At 41.0% G+C, this 19,410-nt stretch overlaps 1 protein-coding gene across 1 annotated transcript in view; it reads right to left on the bottom strand.

Moving 5' to 3' along the window:
- Nucleotides 1–2,332: 2,332 nt before the first annotated feature.
- The window catches only part of zbtb20 (zinc finger and BTB domain containing 20), a 29,140-nt gene continuing 12,062 nt past the window's right edge, over nt 2,333–19,410 (bottom strand). The window contains exons 2-4 of the mRNA XM_041951685.1: nt 14,755–14,899; nt 11,843–13,375; nt 2,333–9,980 (exon numbers count right to left, since the gene is read on the bottom strand). Coding sequence (XP_041807619.1) covers nt 9,445–9,980; nt 11,843–13,355 — 2,049 coding nt within the window. The 5' untranslated portion in view covers nt 13,356–13,375; nt 14,755–14,899 and the 3' untranslated portion in view covers nt 2,333–9,444. The remainder of the gene's footprint in view (nt 9,981–11,842; nt 13,376–14,754; nt 14,900–19,410) is intronic.

Below are 19,410 nucleotides of genomic sequence, written 5' to 3'. Positions count from 1 at the left end.
GTTTACGAGAGCGCTCTTTTTTTTTTGTTCAGAAAAAAAAAACAAACAAAATCTGTCACCAGTCGATGCCATGCAACAATTTTTAGAAGGAAAAACCCTAATAAATATTTCCTATAATATATAACCCAACACCCAGTGAATGCAATTAACCAGCACAAAGGAAACGTCTTAACTTCTTACATTAAATGACTCCTATTTTGAGCGGGAGGATGGCGGTCGCGTTAGTCAACCTCCCCTGTACAGCTGGGAGGATGTGCTCTGTCAGCTCACATCTGTGCTAACGGGTGTCGTCTGTGCAGTTATGTCTGTCAAATACATCTCTCAACTTGGAAATGTTGGAAAACTCACTCCAGTCCAGTGTTTGACAAATCATAATATAAAAAAACGTCCTTGCACATACATGTAAAAAAAAAAAAAGTGAAGAAAAGAAAGAAACTTTATCCCCTATTTCAAAACAGCAGTCAATACATTTCAAACAAGCTTGTTTCAGAACAATAATAATAATAAAATACAAACCAACTTGGAGCATAAATTATCAAAAAACAAACTGAAAACACATTACTGCAGCATATATTTCAGGGTTGCTTAGTTGTGATGTTAACTACCTTTACTACAACAGCTCCACTTCTGCCAAGTTCAGAACTATAAAGGAGAAGTATTTTTAGGGAAATAATAAAATATCAAGCCAACGTATAGGCCGAAAAGAGACCTGACAAAATATACACATATTTATAAGCACATCTCATAGTTCAACTCAAGTGCATGTTTACAAAAGCATCTACGTACATACAAGATATGGCAGCAAAAAGCCTGAAAGCCGGATGAAAAAAAAAACAAACACACACACACACACACACACACAAAATCAACCTAAGCTGCTTTGATTAGGACACATGTAATTTCTGATCTGTAATGTCAAAATTGGAGAAATTCTGGTTCACCCCAGGTACAAAACATGGCCCGAATTACAGTAATTCAATTTCCTATTCTGAACACACAGGATGAAAATATACAGCAGATTCACCTAGAACTCGACCTTACAGAAATAAAATATCGTCAGATTTTGCCAAATGGTTTACATTCCGCTCGCAGGTGATGTGTGTCGTCGTTACAAAAATATATCGTCTTGTAATCGCTTTCATAAATATTTGGACCACGTTGTGAGACTTAGATTGGTGTTACAGTTTGGTTTGAGTCATGAAGTGATGGCTGGCTCTGATGCTTTTCTTTCCATCTTTCGGTGAACATGAACGACTGTAATATTTGCTTTGAGATCACGAGCGCCTCGGCTGAACGTTGTGTGTCATTATTCTCTTTCCTGTTGTTTTTTTTTTTTTTTGGCTTCATTAACAACCTACAAATATGTGCAAACTTAACATCTTGGTCCATCTCAAGTATAAATGGCTAAATGTACTCTGAGTCACGATGTCAGATTAATATTTCAGGGACAGCCTTAAAATATTAGACGGTGCCAATATTTGAAGAAAACCGCTAGAACACAACTATTAGATATAATCCAATGTGAAGGTGAACAGGTCTACACTGATCTGCTAAATGTGTGAATAGAAGACATAACCAATGACTACTGAGTGTTCGTTACGTCTGAGGAACAAATCTTAAACATGTTTTAACATGCGATAGTTTACATCACAGCTACTGTGTCAGATTCATTTTTATGTTTTGTTGCATTTCTTATAAAAAAAATCTATTTTGGTCTACAATAGGCAAATTAACACAACCACAAAACTATAAACGACCGATCAAGTGACAAAACATAGATGCATTTTCACAAGCACCCTGCAATGAGAAGAAAAACAGAGAAACGAAACAAAAAGGGAAACAAACGACCGTAGCAATCGAGCCCACACACACAGAAAAGAAATGTTATTTTCTACATTAAACTTAAATTATCTTAACCCTTCTTTGGTTTGTGAAAACAAACATTGTCTTGTACAGTTTTTTCTTTCCCCCCGTTTGACTTGTTATGATTTGCATGGCCCCATTTTACAAATTACCACCACCGGCCCCTTTAGGAAATTTACAGTGCGAAAATTTTGAATGTAGGTCTGCGTGTCCCTTATGGCGGACTACGTGCTGGCTGAGACAGCGACCAGTGTCACGGTGAAGAAGAGCTTCTCTTTTTGCTGTTTTTGATATAGTTAACATCTCTGCACTATAGATAGAGGACCGACGTAGAGAAACAGGGTGATAGCATAGTGCATGTTGTCTACAGAACCGGTCCACACGGGCATAAGCTGAGCTCAAAGCTTATGAGGTTCGTGATCTCGCAGTAAAATTTGAATAAACAGCGAGATGAGATTTTTTTTAAAAAAATTGATCTATTTGAGGGAATTTTTTTTTTTTTTGCTAAACTTTGACGTCATGAGGCAGTATTTGGGTACTACGATAATCAGATATCCAACAGATGTGTAAAACAATTAAGCGCTGGAAATCCTCTGTAATGTTAGTTAAGTGTGGAAAACGAGTGCCAGACTAGGAGTTGGAATGTTCTGGTCTTGAACAGGAATGCACGGTTGTAGTCGCTGCACACTTTTAAACTAGTCGTCTCATCGAGCCGGACAAAGCCAAAAGAGACTACGGCGAGTGAGAACACAAAGAGGCTCAGTGTTTAGTCTCCAGAGGCTAAATCACGCCCAAGTCTCCTCGGCATTGTGATAAAAAAAGATACAGAAAGCCTGTTATCCAGGGACACGCAAAATATAGCTTGTACTCCATCAAAAACAAAGTACCCCCCTATAGGAAAAAAGCTGCGTAGACAGGACTGCATGCTTCATTTGGACTGATGGATGGTAGTCACCTGATGATGGTGCTTCATTCAACACCTCATCAGGGTAGTGATAATAACTGCATGTTCGGAGAAAGTGATAAAATAATTAAGATGTTATTATAGCTTAGTATAGCTGTGTCGTACTTTATAATCTGAACAGCTGCTGCACTGTGTGTGTGTGTGTATGTGCGTAAAGCTCAAAATCAAAACAGAATCTGAATGTTTGACCGTAAAATCGGAGCAGATGCTGTCTGAGTGTGTCATACTGTGACGGTTGGATGACAGGGACTAGCTATATCACATTGCCTATATTATTAATGCTTCATTTTAACATGTGTATGAAACTAAGCCTTCAAGATGTGCATTTGTTAATCATAGCTCTTTTCTCCTATTTACTTGAAAACTATGTGTTATGGAGGATTAAAAGATTCAAAATCGAGCCAATCACGTGCTCTTGCTGTGATGCATGTTTTGTAGTGATGCATAAAGTTTACGTTATAGGTCTTGCAGACATGTCTCACTTGAAAGGATTCTTTTATTTTCGTTTTTTCTGCTCGGCTCTCACATCTAATTTAACAATAGTGGCATAATTAAAAAAGTGTCTTTTTTTTTCTCCTAAATTTGGCACAGTAACTAGGCTGGAGAAGGTTAGAGAGAAAACTGTGGTAATTAGTCCACAGGGGACAGAATAATAAGCCTTCCCAAAACCTTTTTTCTCGCAGCCACTCAGTCCTGAAACTTGAGTTCTGGTTTTTATTCTACAATATATTTTCATTTTAGTTTAGTTTTTCATGTTGTTAAACCAGCCACTTTTGAATGCTCTGTGTGTGTGTGTGTGTGTGTGTGTGTGTGTGTGTGTTTGTGCTCTACGTTGCCAAAACTTTCAATTTGTAATCTCATTTTGCATCCAAGTAGTGGTTATAAATATCTACTGTGAGTCCAGCGTTTAATGACCAGTTTCTTTTTTCAAGTTGCTCGTCGCCTGCCCTTTACAATTTCAAGCTGGCCGTCAGATAAGAAAAAGCTTTGATGATCGCTGAGGGGACACCGGGCATTGGCTTGCATGTGGAAGGGCCTGCCATCAAGGTCAAAGGACACATAGTGCACTTTGAAAAAAAAAAAATTTAAAGCAGCTGCCAGTTCCTCCTGCCTGTAAACCATTTGTTTTATTCATTTACAGTCAGTGCTGGGGGAGTTAACCACCGCTGCGCTTATGGATGTTATAATCTGAAGAGCGGCATTATTTACCGACACCATAATTTTAAAAAATCCAAATATTTGACTTGGGTTGTCTCATTGTGGCAGGCAGTGTTAACTTCACCTCTTCCATTCGATGTGTGGCTCCCTCTGCTGTCCACAAAGTGCCACTGCCCCCCCAACCCATCTAAAAAAAAAAAACACAGTTCAGTATATGGCTTGTTTGCAAATGGCAAAAACTGAAAATATAAAAAAACCCCGGCATGTGTAAAGTGAGAGAGCAACCTGAAACAAACAAAAAAGGTCATTCCGTTTGTTCACATGTATTTTTCAGCTACCGTCTGAACCTACTCGACCTATTTGCACGTCACGTTTAAAACGTCCAGCTGTGATTGCATTTTATATCTTTGAATCCTCCAAACTGTATAAATGTAAGATAAAAAATAAAACTTGCAGATGTAGCCTTTACTGTATATGTATAGAACATTTCAGGTATTTTAAAGGGTTCTCTTAGGATGCACTCACAACCACCAGGTCTTAGCAGTAGTAGTATAAATAGTATATTTTTAATAGACCATTGTGTATATACTGTATCTGTGCAATGTAGGAGAGAAAAACTATGAATATTCTGTATAGTTGCTGTATGTACTGATAGGCACTTGATAGGCATATTCCCTATATCCCACAAGGTACTGTATACTCTAGCTGCAGTTATGTCTTTATCAAACTATCTGAAAATGTATTCATCTGTGTGGAGATGGTGATACTTAAATATATATAGTATATTTGTAAGAAGTTATTTATTTCACTCTTATGTGTACTGTAGAAGGCCCAAAAAAAGAAAAAAGAAAAAAAAGAAATGCAGTTACGTATTATCTGAATGGTTTCATGAGTTTTCTGTATTCTACTCTTAACTTTGTGACTTTATTCAAGCTTAAATAAAACTATCTGACTTAAAATGTGTGGAGACAGACCGAAAGACGAACAGGAAGACAGACGCGTGCTTATCACAATAAAACGAACCTGTTCCTTACTCAACGCGACCCTCACCATTACTATCTTCCATTTCCTTGTTTTCATCTCAATGCAAAGCGTATAAGCGTATATATATTACACTGTGAAATATGACTCAATAGCTGACTATCCTTTATCCAGTTGCGTGAAGCTATGTATGTATAAACAACACCACTATGATCACCATTAAAAAAAAAAGCAGGAGGAAAGCCTGAAATAAAGAAGTATAACGATGAATTAAACATACTGCAAGAAGGACAAGAATGTACTGTAGACCCTGTGTCTCTACACTAAGATAAACAAAACATGAACAGTAATATATCTGAAAACACAATACAAACAGCTGCAGGCTCAAGGCTATTATCTACTTTTCAATATGTTTTGTTCTGGAAAATATGTGAACACTTTGCAAACATAAAGCCTAGACTCTTTTTTTTTTTTCTTTTTTTCAAACTAACAACTAGAAGAAGCACGATTGAGATTAAGGACTTATTTTCTGGATAATGTTGCAACTTCTCAACAATTTTCAACCGACCTTTTTTGCAACACTGAGAAAAGAGAATTAAAGCACCACCACGAGTAGCTGAAGCAGTATAAGGAATATATAACTATGGACAGTGAAGAGCGTGTGATGCTAATGCAACAGGGGAGGAGGGGGGGGATAAAAGCCTGGGGTACGCTATAGCACGTTATGACACACTGGAGAGAAGGTTCTTCCCCTTCCAAGCCTGGTCTGCTATCAAACACCTTATGATACAAGAAGTCAACTGACAATGGGACGAGTTATTAGCCCTCATCCAGATAACGTTGAGATTGGCTACTTTTGTTATTCCAAAAAGAAAAAGAGAAAAGAAAAGAAAAGGAAACAATTGATAGTGTAATTCTGAAATCAAATATTTCAAAAACCAACATCGAGCTACTTAACCTACTATTTAGACCAATGATACCACAAAGCTGGTTGTACTCATCTAGCTACAGTCAATAGTGCATTTGATATATGTGTTTACACAAAATATGTAAAATTTAGGTGCCATGAAGGAATGCTAGATTACTGAATACGTACATTACACTGAAACAATTCAATTAATGTCTCTGCCTTTGCTTTCGAAGAAGTGATGATGTTAGTTTGGCAGTGTTTAACTCGGTACTGAACAGACAACAAACACCAACACCATGAGCTGTGTGCCATACATGTGGCAGTACGGTTGGAAAGAGATCTCGGCAGTTGCTTACATATTCTATTTAGTGCATTGTCTGTTAAGGCATGAGATTACCCTCCACGTGCTGTGTAGAGACAAATATAGCACTAGCATGCAGCAATATTGCCATCCTGGCAACAACAGCTACAAACAGGAACCATACAATTTAGGCTTATATGCACACCATAGGAGACGGGCCCAATCAAATGTTAAATAACGTGCTACTTTCACTTTCGCGGACTAGCCTCGCGCTTCTTCAGTGTGTTTCTCACGTGCGGGTCAATATTTTCTTTTTTTAGCCGAGGAGAAACCAGGATGCTGAGTCTCTCTCACATGTTCGCCGCTTGGCTTCGCTTCAACTGACTCCACAGGAAATCTAGTAGCAATTGTGTGAAGTATAGCATCGAAATGCTGGACAGAACTTCTCCGAGCGGGCACGATGAAGTCGACGGTGCTTGACCTCGGCTTTAATCTGAGAACAGACGGTACAGGTGCCACATTAGCCCAAAAGGTTTGGAGAGCTGCTTCTCATAGTACCTGCGTTGCATATTGCTAAGGAAGCCCTACAGTTCAGATATTCCACTTATCAACAGTTTGATTAGGCTATATACCACACACAGACACTCACAGACATACAAACACTAAGGAAGGGACACAACTGTGTACAACTGACAGACAGATATCAAAGAAGCTGCATTCCATCACCTCCCAACACCTTTAAACCCACAGAAAGTTGCTCTAGGACACACATATCATTTATGTTACACACACACACATTATAATGTATTATTATTATTATTTATATAGTAATAGTTATTATTATTACCTCCGCCAACGGAATTGGACGGGAGTTGTGTTTATTATTACTGTTTCACTGTTAATGTTGTTTGGCTTGGATGTTCTTGTAGGAAAATTCTGTCTGTTTGTAAAGAAATGCGATTGAATAACTGTTATAGGGAGCTGACTCCATAAAAGAATGAATTCAAAGGTTAAAACATACATGAGCACACGTAATGGTACACGTTTAAATAAAAATAAATGCTTGCATTAACACGGCACGAGTATATACTGTAGGTAACTGCAAGCAATAACAAAAGCCAAGAACCGCTGAATTACTTAATGAATAAATTGAAACAAAGCTATTCTATTACATGTGAACTCTACAACCAAATGTTAGATTTTAACAAAAAAATCCTCTTTTCTAAAACTATAATATCTCTGTTAACAGTAGTGCACTTATTGGTTTAAGCAGTGCAACATATATGCAAGAAAATAATGCAGTCCACTTATCAAGATTTAAAAAAATGTTTTTTTTTCCTTTGAAATTGAATAAAAGAAAATCATAGAAGTTCATTTAAGGAAAATGATTAAATATTAAGCACAGGCATTTTAAGAAAATGTGCAAAGTAGCACTTTGTTTTTTGAATCTACAGCAGGTCTTTTTCAGACCGCTGTATGCAGTTATTCTTTTAACGATACAACTACGAAAGTGTTTGCTCACATAAATGAGCAAATCCTTCAGATTGCAGTTGCAGGCAGTTGCATGTGTGTGTGTGTGTGTGTGTGTGTGTCCTATTTGGAGTAAAAAGCAATTAGAAAACAATTCAAATATCAGAAATGAGCTTTAAGTGATGTGATGACAACTTGCGCACACTAGCTTCCAAGTCTATTCTGTACATGCTGTGTCTAGGTTTTTAGAAAAATCAGGAATGTATACTATTGTCTAGAAAGTCCATCTGCAACTTGTGGTATATCAGGAAACAGTGTGATTTCAATGGAGCTACTTGTTTTGCTTGGACACTGTATTTCCTTTCAAAGCGTCGCATGCCATTTGAGCCATCAGGGAGAGCCAATACATTAGGAGCAATGCAATCCCACATGCTGAAATAGCTTTGCAATAGCATTGAAGTGGTTATACAGGGGTTCTAGGATGAGAATGGCATTTATTTCCAATTCAGATTTGATTTAAATTAAATCCCTCCCTCTTTAACACTGTTCCAATCAACAACTAGCCTCGCCTAGCCCCCCCTCAATATTCTAATTATTCGATCGTCAAATTAAAACCATGTAGGCTACTCAATAACAACAATAGTTAAAGTGACAAATCTTTTTTTAATCTACATCCCATAACAGTCAGGTGCAAGTTGAGGAGCAGCAGATATGAAGGAGAGAGTTTACTCGCATATGCCAGCCTGCCATAACTGTGAATGTGAAAGGCTAAAAAAAAAGAAAAAAAAAACTCATCAGCAAAAGAATCTTTCTTTTTTTCTCATGTTTTGAAATGGAAGAGGTCTACTAGCCTTAACAGTCTTTTAAGATATTAGTGGCAGTGTATGCAAATGAGTTAAACTCCAAACTTCAGAAAAAAAGAAACATATTTTTGCTCAAATACTGTCTCATCAACACACCCTAATTTAGTAAACATAATCTTAACCATCAAAATGCATGGACAACAATTACAAAACATGTGAGAAATATTTGTCCCTGTCGCCACCGACAGGAAGTTACATTTCAGTAAAATGATTGAAATTGGTACCTTGACAACAGCTGCATTATAATCCCTTAATACCATAGGAATAAATAAAACCCAATGTCAAATTAACTACTCTCCTTTTTTTATTTTACATAAGAAGGCAATCTTGTGACCATCAGTATTTTTAGAGGGAATATGTAGCCCAACCCCAGATGATTTTTGTTATTGGTGTTGTAAATTATACCACAGTAAGCTTGGACATCTATAGTTTCCAAACTGGTCAGTATGGGTTCACAACTGCCATGATTTATGTTTCACGGCAATGTACACACACACACACACACACACACACACACACACACACACACACACGGACAGACAGACAGACAGACACATGCAAATACACAAACGCTCAAACATATATGCACATGTATATTCATTCAGACATATCTACACTAAAGGTGTGTTTGTGTGTATGTGTTTCTTTCGTAGGCCTTTCGGTAGTGTTCAACACATAAATCAGTATTTTAGGAAAGCATACATTTAGAGGCCTGTAGTTAGGATCCATCCAGTAGATCAATATCAAACTACTAAGCCTTAAGGCCACCATCTTTTTTTTCTTTTAGAATAACAGAAAAAAAAATCTTTTTTTTTTGGGAAACTTAATGTGCCAGTGTCTATACTCATTACTCTTCATACCTCAAAACAAGAAAAGGAAAATCTAGTGCCATTTTATTTGTCATTCTTTTTTAAAGAAGTTTATCTATTAGTACTTATCCATCGGAGACATGCATTCGCATGTGGTCATTGAAGTGCTCCATTTGGTCGAACTTGGCAGGGCAGACGGAGCACACGTAGGTGGTCCCTTCTTGGCAGCTCGCCTCTGCGGCTACACCCACTCCTGTTCCAACCCCAGCCCCTACTCCAGCACCTCCGCTCACCGGCATGGCGAGGGCCACCACTCCAGCTCCAGGCTCAGGGACGGCCATGGGGATGGGGATGGAGACCGGGCCCGGGGTGCCCGCGCTCCCCGACAGGCCTGTGATGGTGCTGCCTGTGCTGTGCAGGGCCATGTGCCTCTCCAGCAGGGTCTTGTGTGAGAACTTCTTCTTGCAGATGTAGCACTCATAGGACTTCTCTCCACGGTGCAGCCGCATGTGGACATTGAGAGAGCTCTTCTGGGTGAAACGCTTGTTGCAGATGCTGCACTGGTAGGCCCGCACCCCTGTGTGTGTCACCATGTGTTTGATTAAGTAATCCTTCAGGGAGAACGAGCGCCAGCAGATGCTGCACTGATGAGGCTTCTCACCTGGATGTGCATTGTGCATTAAGGGGAAAAAGGAAGAGACAAATTTTGAGGATTAGATTTGCAAAGTAAGGACGAACTCGTGCAGCAACATTGGACGCCTGGAGCCAGCAGTGTTACTTTCCCAGTACAGGAACACACCTCAGGCTAGAATTATTCAAACCTGTATTAGCTTTGTTATGATGCTGATTTGACCAGGTGCTGCATGCTACAGCTTTGTGAGAAAAGGTTTCCTATAATGCGGCAGTTATTACAAAACTGTACAACTGATATTTTATGAAAATTCTAAATTGCTGTAATTACTTTTCAGTTAGTCACAAAGAAAGGTGGAGCTATGAGGAAAAATGTGAAAAACACACTCTGTTAATTCCCACATGATCACGAACCAAATAATTCATGAATCTTTTTGTTTTTTTGTTTCTTTTCAGTTTGAGATATCAGCTCATTTTACATAATTGTCTTTGCTGACATTACTGGCTGTGAAATATTAACATATTAATAATTACCTACAACTAACAGGTAGAGAGACTGACAACACTGCAAATGGGCAAGTTGTATCACACAAGTTAATGAAGTCCTGTGTATCTACTGTTTGCCGCTGCACTGAGTGAATTAATGTGCAGCTACCTGCTTTGATTTAATGAAGCCAATAATTTAAACTTTTACTTATCACTCATCCTTTTTTTTTTTTTACTTAATCTGCTCCATGGCAGGGTCAGAAGTCAGGGTTGGTTACAGATCGGCAGCGTGAAGCTAGAGCACGTAGAACAGCTAGATTACTGTCTTGCTCTTCTTCCAGGCAGCTCATGTAATTCTCTCTCTGTAAGTCTCTGACTGGTTTTTGATTACAGCCTCTGCTGCACATGTGTATCACACAGTCGTACCGGTGTGTCCATCGCCTTGTAGCTATTTTAGGGGTGTATTAGGTGTGTACAAATCCATAATTTTAGCCCTGTTATTTTTATTGTATGTAATACATGTATATTAATCTCATAGGGTCGGCAAAATTATGCTAAGCCGTCCTGACACCCTGATAGTTTTTAAATAATACTTTTTACAAGATTGAGTAAAGGTAATCCATCATTAGCTGCCATGGGATATTCAGATCCCGTCTATGTGACTGATTAATCGGTTACTTTCCCGATCAATATGTCAGCGCTCTGCTCCGCACAGATGTGTGAGTAAAATTTGGTTTGAAATAGCATTCACAGGTGGTTCTGGCAAAGCAATAGATTCTAATGAATAGAAATGGTGATATGCGTAGGCAGATTTTATGAGATCATCTAATTATTAAATATCTAATTTCTTCCTTTCTGTGATGATGATTTCTGCAGTTTATGATTGATAAGGCTGTCGGTGCCAGTGGTGCACAGTGTAGCGATGTGCTGCATGAACAATCTCTGGAAGTCAGATACAAATGGTGGTGTCGTGTCACACTAAGTTTCCCCACCGATTTCTGTCTTCTCTTCTCTTAACCTGAACTCAACCTTAACCCTGACCTCAACCAATCATCTCTGTGCGCCTAACCATGACGTAACCATGGAGGTCAGGGCGATGGAGAAACATGAAAGTATGCTGAATTTTGCCCCTTTCTCAGTGTGAAAAAACTACCACCTCAAACCTTTAGCATTAAAGAAAATGAATGCCCTTTGGTCTCATATTGTTTTTGTATTATGAAGAAGAAACATGCATCACATGTTTTGAACAATGTGTGTTATGTATTCACATCTTTTTAAAGTGGATTGGCAAAAATGAAAGAATATCTTTGATGTTAAAGCCTGTCACCCACATTTCTATAAAATTTCTGCAAGTACAGCTTACTGGCTTAAACAAATCTTTACTACAAGTAAGACATTTAGACTTACCAGTATGGACAAACATGTGTTTGACGTAGTTCTGTTTAGCAGTAAATGTTTTACTGCAGAGAGTGCATTCATAGGGCTTCTTTTCCCCCGAGCCCACTCCTCCTGTAGCCTGTTGCTGCTGAGTTGGCGCTTGCTGTACCGACATGGGGTTCGGGAATGATGGCATTGCAGGGGGCGGCACTGCCACAAACTGGGGTTGCTGCTGGCCAGGAAGGTAAAGGAAAGGCTTGTTGTCTCTAGCCGGCTGTGTAGGAAAGAGTGTGGGCAGGAAGGTGCTTCCAGCAGTGCCCATCACTTGGGAATTGCTGGTCACGGTGAGCGGCATCCTCAGATTGCTGGTGTGTGATTCTGCCTGGCGCATGTAGTGCGGGGCACTTGGCAGGGACTGGGACATGACTGAGTTTGGCAGGGGCTGCATCATGCTACTGTCACTAGTGCTGTGGGATGTGTCCCCGTCCTCTGTCTCTTGCACTTGCTCCGGGGACGAGTCATTGACCTCTATATGCACTGGACCTCCTCCTCCTTCACCCTGATGACCGTCCTCGCCCACGTCTCTTCCAAAGCCCAGGTACGGCTGCTGCTCCATAGCATCTGGCTCAGTACTGATGGAGGAGCTCACCCCTGAGTCAAAACTTTCAACCTTGGATTCACTCTCTACACCCTCAGTATGGTCAGTGTCGTCTTGGTAGTCCCCCAAATTCTGGTAGCAGCTGAACTCATCTTCGGCCTCCTGCTTTATGTGCATCCCTCCTGTTGGTCTGCGTACCGGTCGGCTTTGCTTGCGGCAGTGGGTGGACTCTGCTGCGGAGATGAAGCGATCGACCTGCTGTGATCTCTCCTGGATGCGGTTCATCCAGGGCGGATCTTGAGATTGGTGGTCCTTCTGAGTGCTGAGAGCCGGATCGTAATTTGATTGGCTAATGTACAGGGGGCGCTCGCGGGTGCCGTTCTGCAGAGAGAGACTAGGGAAGGAGTACACTGATGTGTATGCACGATCCATGCTTTGCTGTGATGTTGCTTGCATATAACCCGACTCTGCGTCGCTGCTCGGACCAGACGTGCCAGACTCTGGTGTGCCACGAGGTGTTTCCTGACCAGAGTCTCCTGGTATGACAGGGAACCCCCCCGGCCCAGCCAGGCCCACATTCTGGGACACGATGCGTGTACACTCATCAATGACGGTCTTGATCTGTAGGATGCTGGCAGCAGTAAGGATCTGCAGGGCCTCTGACTGAGATACCCGCAGGATCCCGCTGTACATAAAGTCAATCAGCTTTTGGATGGATTGCACTGAGACCACAGAAGGGATCTCAATGTCGCTGTAGCCCAAGAGCAGCTTGTCCTGAAAGAAGGGGCTTCCAGCAGCCAGCACGCACCGGTGAGCTCGCAGCATACTTCCATGGATCCGAACAGTCACGTCACAGAAGTGCCCACGGTTGCGCTGCTCATTGAGGGTCTCAAGTACAGAATTGCTGAAGTTGTGGAGATTGATGTTATGAATGCGCTCGGTCATCCCCTTGCAACTGATGTCACCTGCAAGCAGGAAGCGACACGTCACCACGTTATTCAACTGGGTTAAATACACCGGCGTGCCTGAAATGAAGAATTTCAAGACAAACTACATTTCCTTTTTACGATTTGTCTTCGCACATGACAAAAATACATTTTGATCAACGGTTGCAGTATCACTGATACAATGGGAGTAATAAAACAGTGTAATTGAATAATTAAATATACACTGTGTAATAGAATAGTGAAGAGCAGATGTGTCACCAAAAGAAGCTCTCTTGCATGCAGGGAAATCGCCTTTTACCTTATTTTAGAAAACACAACCATGTCCAGCTACTAAAATAAATGTAAATATATGATAAGTTTTATTGACGTTTATTATAAACATGCAGTAATCACTGGAGGATTCCTAAAGCGATAATACAGATACGGCATGTCTAATATTTTTGTCTTCCGTCCAGTCCCTCATTATGTGGATGAGAGCCAAATGATTTCAGCATCTGAGCTAAATTTGTCTCTTGAATCGTGCTGTGAAAATTCCACATTGCCGTGGTGTAAGACAATTAAGATGGTTCCCATCTAATAATTACAAGTTTCCCTCTTGACTGTGTATTCCTGAAATTCCTCCAACCACCATTAGGTGGTGCACTGGGCTTAGAGGACAACAGGCCTCTTTTGTTAGCCATGTGTTCACTTTGATGGCGCCTCCTAACTATCCTTGGAATACACTAGATGTGACCCGGCTGATCAGTGTGTAAGATAACTTAAGATGCGTTTCTTTCCAGTTAGGTGTTAAAAAAATGGAGAATCTGCATGTAAATTAGATTGGTAGTAAGAGTAAGAATTATGCAAATTGTGGGTTCCCATTATTGCTGTAAAATTAATTTCGTATGCCTATAAACATGCTTGAGTATAATTTAAGTAAAGCACTCGACCTTATTTGAATGATAATAGAACAGAACACTTGCCAGTATAGCTGTCCTTATTTTGATGTTGAAAACTGTACACATCCGTGTCAAAAATGTGATAGATAATTCTTTTACACTGATAATTCCTCTACACCACGTCTGTCAATGAATAACAAATATATTTATAAAAACACACTGGAGATTAAATGCCAGAATTGACACGTAACTACGGCACATATGAAAAAACTTGGGCGTGTGGAGAAATGCTTTTTAACAAAAAGAGAAAGAGAAACTGAAAAGAAATAAATTGAACAGTGACACTATATTCGACAGTAACAGATTTGTTTATCCCAATGAAGAAGAATTTAGCTGAAATGAAGTGAAGAAGCAGTGCAGCAGTGTTAGCACAGAGGATGAATGCTTATTTCCAGCCAAGTTATTTCTAACTTCCACGTAAAGGGAAAAAATAAAAAACTGAAGCAGCCCAGTACTCACAGTTAGATGACGTTTTGTTCTGAAGATGCTTGTGTGGCTGGTGATGAAGTGCGGGTCAAGCTTCAGTTTGCTGGTGGAGATGGCTGATCAGAGGCCGGGTGCTAGGCAAGGCTGTCAGTCCTCTCTGTCCAAATCATGTGTTGCTCTGCCACAGTGTTTGGAGGGGGAGAAAAAAGACAAAGACAAATCTTAATGCCACACACTGCCTCGTCGATATTGCCACTCCCTTAATGAACCCGGAGCCACAGTAACACTCGGATCTACCAACGGCACGCTGCAACAGATGTGTGAAGAGTTTTCAAAGCAAGACGGAAGGACGCTCCCGTGTGCACATGACCACCAATTACAAATCAAGGTTGAAAATGATATTGGCATTACAGCCAGTTCTTCTCTCAGCGGTTATCTGAGCCGAAGGGCAACAAAACCACACCCTTCTCAAGAAAAACGATGAAAATTTCCTCATACATTTGATTATTATCAGCCAGGTCCTGCTGAGCAGTGGTGTGATGATGGTATAGGAAGAACTCCGCTGATACAAGCTTGTGTTGAAGAGAACTTTTTGTAACAAGCAGCATCAGATCAGATGCCAGCAATCTGAGAGAGCTTCAGGGTCAGATCAGAACACTCTGCCTTTAACATACAGAATATATAGCGTGGCATTTTGTCTTGCTCCACCCATATCTTTCCTAACTCAAAAACAAGATCATGTTCTGCAAATTGTCTTACTAAGGAATGTTTTCCTTACCTGTCAACATATATGCACCTCTATAGGGGATTTACGTCCGAATTAGCCCCTACGTACACATGACCACATCTGGTTTCCCTCTTGCTGACCTGCCCTGACCTGACCTCACATACCACAACTAAGAGTGGCCCACACTTTAAACATCAGTTTACCTCTTGTCCTGCTTAATCTGACATATGTTTGATATGCGATCCATCTGATCATACACCTCACATTAACATAGATTAAATATTTCAGAAAAGGTCCCAGCCACCACAAAGTGTGTGTGTGTTTGTGCGCGTGCGTGCGTGTGTGCGCATGTCTTCTTTTTCAGTTGTAAATCCACAAATTAAACAATATATTTCATATGTATATATAATATCAGACAATATCCAACCCGAGCGTAGCGCAGACAGTAGAAGTTGTAATAATAGAAAAGAGCCAAATATTAGACACACAAGGCATTCATTGAAAAACACAAGAAAGGCATTCAACAACATTAAGCATGTGATGAGCTGGTTTGGTGACGCTAACAAGCCTTACACAATTGCTCTTATACTGTACACACATTAGTATGCTCAAGTTTTACCTCAAAACTGGGAGGAAAATGATGTAAAAGTGACCACATTGAAGTAACATACTCGCAGTGCCGTTTAAGGTCAGGCAGCCTTGATAAAATGTACAATTTCTCTCTGACTAGTCCCACACTGGTCAAAGTGCCTTCACACATTTCAGCCAGTAAAGCTCTAAAACTATCTGGAAATGGCTGTGTGTGCTGGGATGTGAATATTTATCATTAATTGGAGTTTGGATCACAATTACAAGTGTGATCTGACACTGTTTTTTTCCCTTTTTTTTAAGATAGAATAAATTAAAAAGAAATGTTCAGTGTGCTGTCACGCTGGCTACAACACGAACATCAAGTGCTCTCTGCAAAACGCCAGAAACTACAGCGTGCTGCTGAATGAACAGAGCGGGGCTAGGATTTGACCAGACCTGCATGTTGATGTTGACACATATTATTCTTTTACAAATCTCAGAGCACACCTTCCGCTTTGAGACACGGAGGTAAAACCTACCTCCGACGTGGTTTTAAAGTTACCTCTGTATTTTTTTTTCTCCATGGACTCTGCTGTGCCACGGTAACAGATACATATTAGGCCATAAATATGTCTCCAAATAGGATTTTATAAATAGTTTAGTGTGGCGAAGCAGAATATCTGGGAGAAAACCAGAGTTGAGGGGTTAAAGAGCAGGAACTGAAATAGCTCCTTGTCCACAGGCCTCGTGTTGAGAAGCACTGCGGGCAGCAAGACATGCACTTGTTTTCTTGAGACGTATTTGTCAGCCAGCAAATGTAATGATTCGATATAGACAAGTAGCAGCGCGTTAAGCAGCACAGGCTGATCACACGATACTGAGGGGGACCATTCTTTGGCACTAAAAACGCACACACACACACACACACACACACACACACACACTGACCTGTTCTGTCTCTGTCAGGACGGAAAATAAATTTTTACAGTGTGACCCCTAAAATTCAACTTTTCTTTTTTCCCCTCAAACCTGAGCTGTGAGCCTAACTCAAGCAGTAACCCCCCAAAACAACCCCCTGTTCTAAAAACGTAAAAACTAGATCTCGCCCAAATCATTAACCCCACAAACCTCACTGCTGGCACTGAAATCAGTCAGAATTGACTTAGTCAAAGTGCAAACCAACAAAAGGTGAGAATTTGAAAGCCTTCTCTTTACCGTACTGCACACACACATGTGCCAAAATGCTCGAATCTATAACAAATATTTGACCTTTTTTTTTTTATTATTCCTTTTACAACACAGGGGTTAGCTCGGGATGTAACTGTATTCTGACGCCATGGGCCTTTTTTTATCTGGCAGCTGTTCGACAATGCAAACATATATGTTCCCTCTCCGGCTTCCCTCCCCATCCAGACATGTAAATCCACCTGCCTAAGGGGGTAAAGTGAGGTGAACGCAGGCAACAAAGGAGCAGGCCAAGGGAAGCAGGCTTCAGTTGCCCAGACTGCCACTCACAACAGTGATTCCATTTTAGCCGTGACACAGTGGGTGAGCAGCAGCCAGTGCCTACCTGCAGTGAATTCTAATCAGCCCAGGGGTCTGTCTCCCTCCCTCCCTCCCTCCCTCCTGTACCCTGCCTTGGACTAAAGGGGCTGATGATCCTTCAAAATTAATTAGATCCTTGTAGGAGGCGGCCATTTTCTTTCACTTCCTAACGCTCCACCAAAAACACAAAAATTCTGAATCAAACTAAATCCGGGGTGTGTATTCTCCCTCCTCGTATTGATCTCTTTCTCTCTGCGTCTCTACCTGCTTCCTGTTTCGCCACGTTGAAACTCTCTCGCCGTCTTTTCTTCCATCTGTCTGTCTCTCTGTCTGTCTGTGCACACACCCCCCTCCCTCCTCTTCCTCTCTCCCCACGAACCTTCCCCAACACCCTCCGCCCTCTCTCTGGCTGCCTCCATGCTCCCAGCTCTGTGTCTGCCTCTGTGGAGTTTGCTGTCAATAAATCCCCAGAGGTCAGTTTGTCTGCTGGAAATCAGACACAATGCTTCAGACCGCCAATGCAATGCATGCTCTGCTGCTGCCGCCACAACAAAGACTGAGGAGGGGAGGAGGGCGGGCGAGGGGGGAGAGAGTGGGGCAAAAAAAAAAAAAAAAAAATTAAGACAGAGGGCTGCAACTTCACCAGCCAGACTCCAGGTTAATCAGCAGCCTGTATTAGGTGACAGGCTGATGAAATACGCTGCATCGAATTGGACATTAGTTAATCAAGGGGGGGTGGGGGGGGGGGGGGGGGGGGGGGGGGTGGGGGGGGGGGTGGGGGGAAATGGTGAGGATGGGGGATGGGGTTGAGAACAGACATAAGAGGCATGCTTATGAAAGGAGCAGCATCAGCCATGTGAATAATATACATCTTGAATATGCAAATACTGCTTACAACACACACTCTAAGCATACATTCAAGGCCCTTGGTACATTTAAATCTGGAGACAAAAGGGCCACGGGGCATTGTGAACAGCTCATGTCCATGCATGTGCATACAGCAGCTCCATGAATCCGATGCAGATATGCACTTATCGAGAGTGTTTTGTGTCACACCTAATTAACAGTAATTTATGAGTTTGTTTGAAACCTCCACTGCTTAACGATCACTGTCCAACATTGTAATTATTAATTTCAATCATCCTTTCAGCCCAAGTGCATTAGCATATAAACTACCCGAAATCATGCTTTAATAGTATGGTTTGGATATGAGATCTAATGTGATTTAGTGCACAATGTAAATGTGTCGCGCGCACACTGGGAGACGCGAGGCAACAATCAAGTGATGAAGTGCTGATCTGACGAGTGATAGCTGAGGGTGTGTTCGATAAAGGCACAGTATGTTCGTTTCGCTCCTCTGACTAAACAATATAACTCTCTGTAATCAGTCAACATCTCAAACTTTTCTGCAAGAGCAAATTAAATTAAGCCGAAGCTAATGCTATTGTGTCGTGGTTCCCTTTGATCAGAGCAATTAAAAATTATTCTTTTAGGTAACTCAATATTCGTCTCCGCCCAACAACGCTGTGTTGGCTGATTGAATCGGAGCAATTTGGAGCGTCGTGTCTCTCGTTACATTTGATTGTTCGTCTACGAGGTTGTGAGGCAGTAACAGGTAAAGTAACTAGTGCACCTTAATCACAGGCACTTCAGGAGAGGCGGCAGGAGACACCTCACAATCTCAAGATTTAACTGATTTGCCTTTAAGGCAGTTGCTGAAAATCAACAAGCACACGTAGGCTGTTGACAAGTTGAGCCAACTTTTTTTTTTTTTTTTTCCATTTCTCCTTCTCCCTCGACTGAAATTGCATGGTGTAACATCATCGGTGAAATATCTCTGAAATGGG

This window comes from Chelmon rostratus, chromosome 14 (assembly GCF_017976325.1).
Source record: "Chelmon rostratus isolate fCheRos1 chromosome 14, fCheRos1.pri, whole genome shotgun sequence".
Lineage (NCBI taxonomy): Eukaryota > Metazoa > Chordata > Actinopteri > Chaetodontiformes > Chaetodontidae > Chelmon > Chelmon rostratus.
The sequence above is the reverse complement of the archived record's forward strand: the minus strand, read 5'-3'. Positions and strand labels throughout refer to the sequence as shown.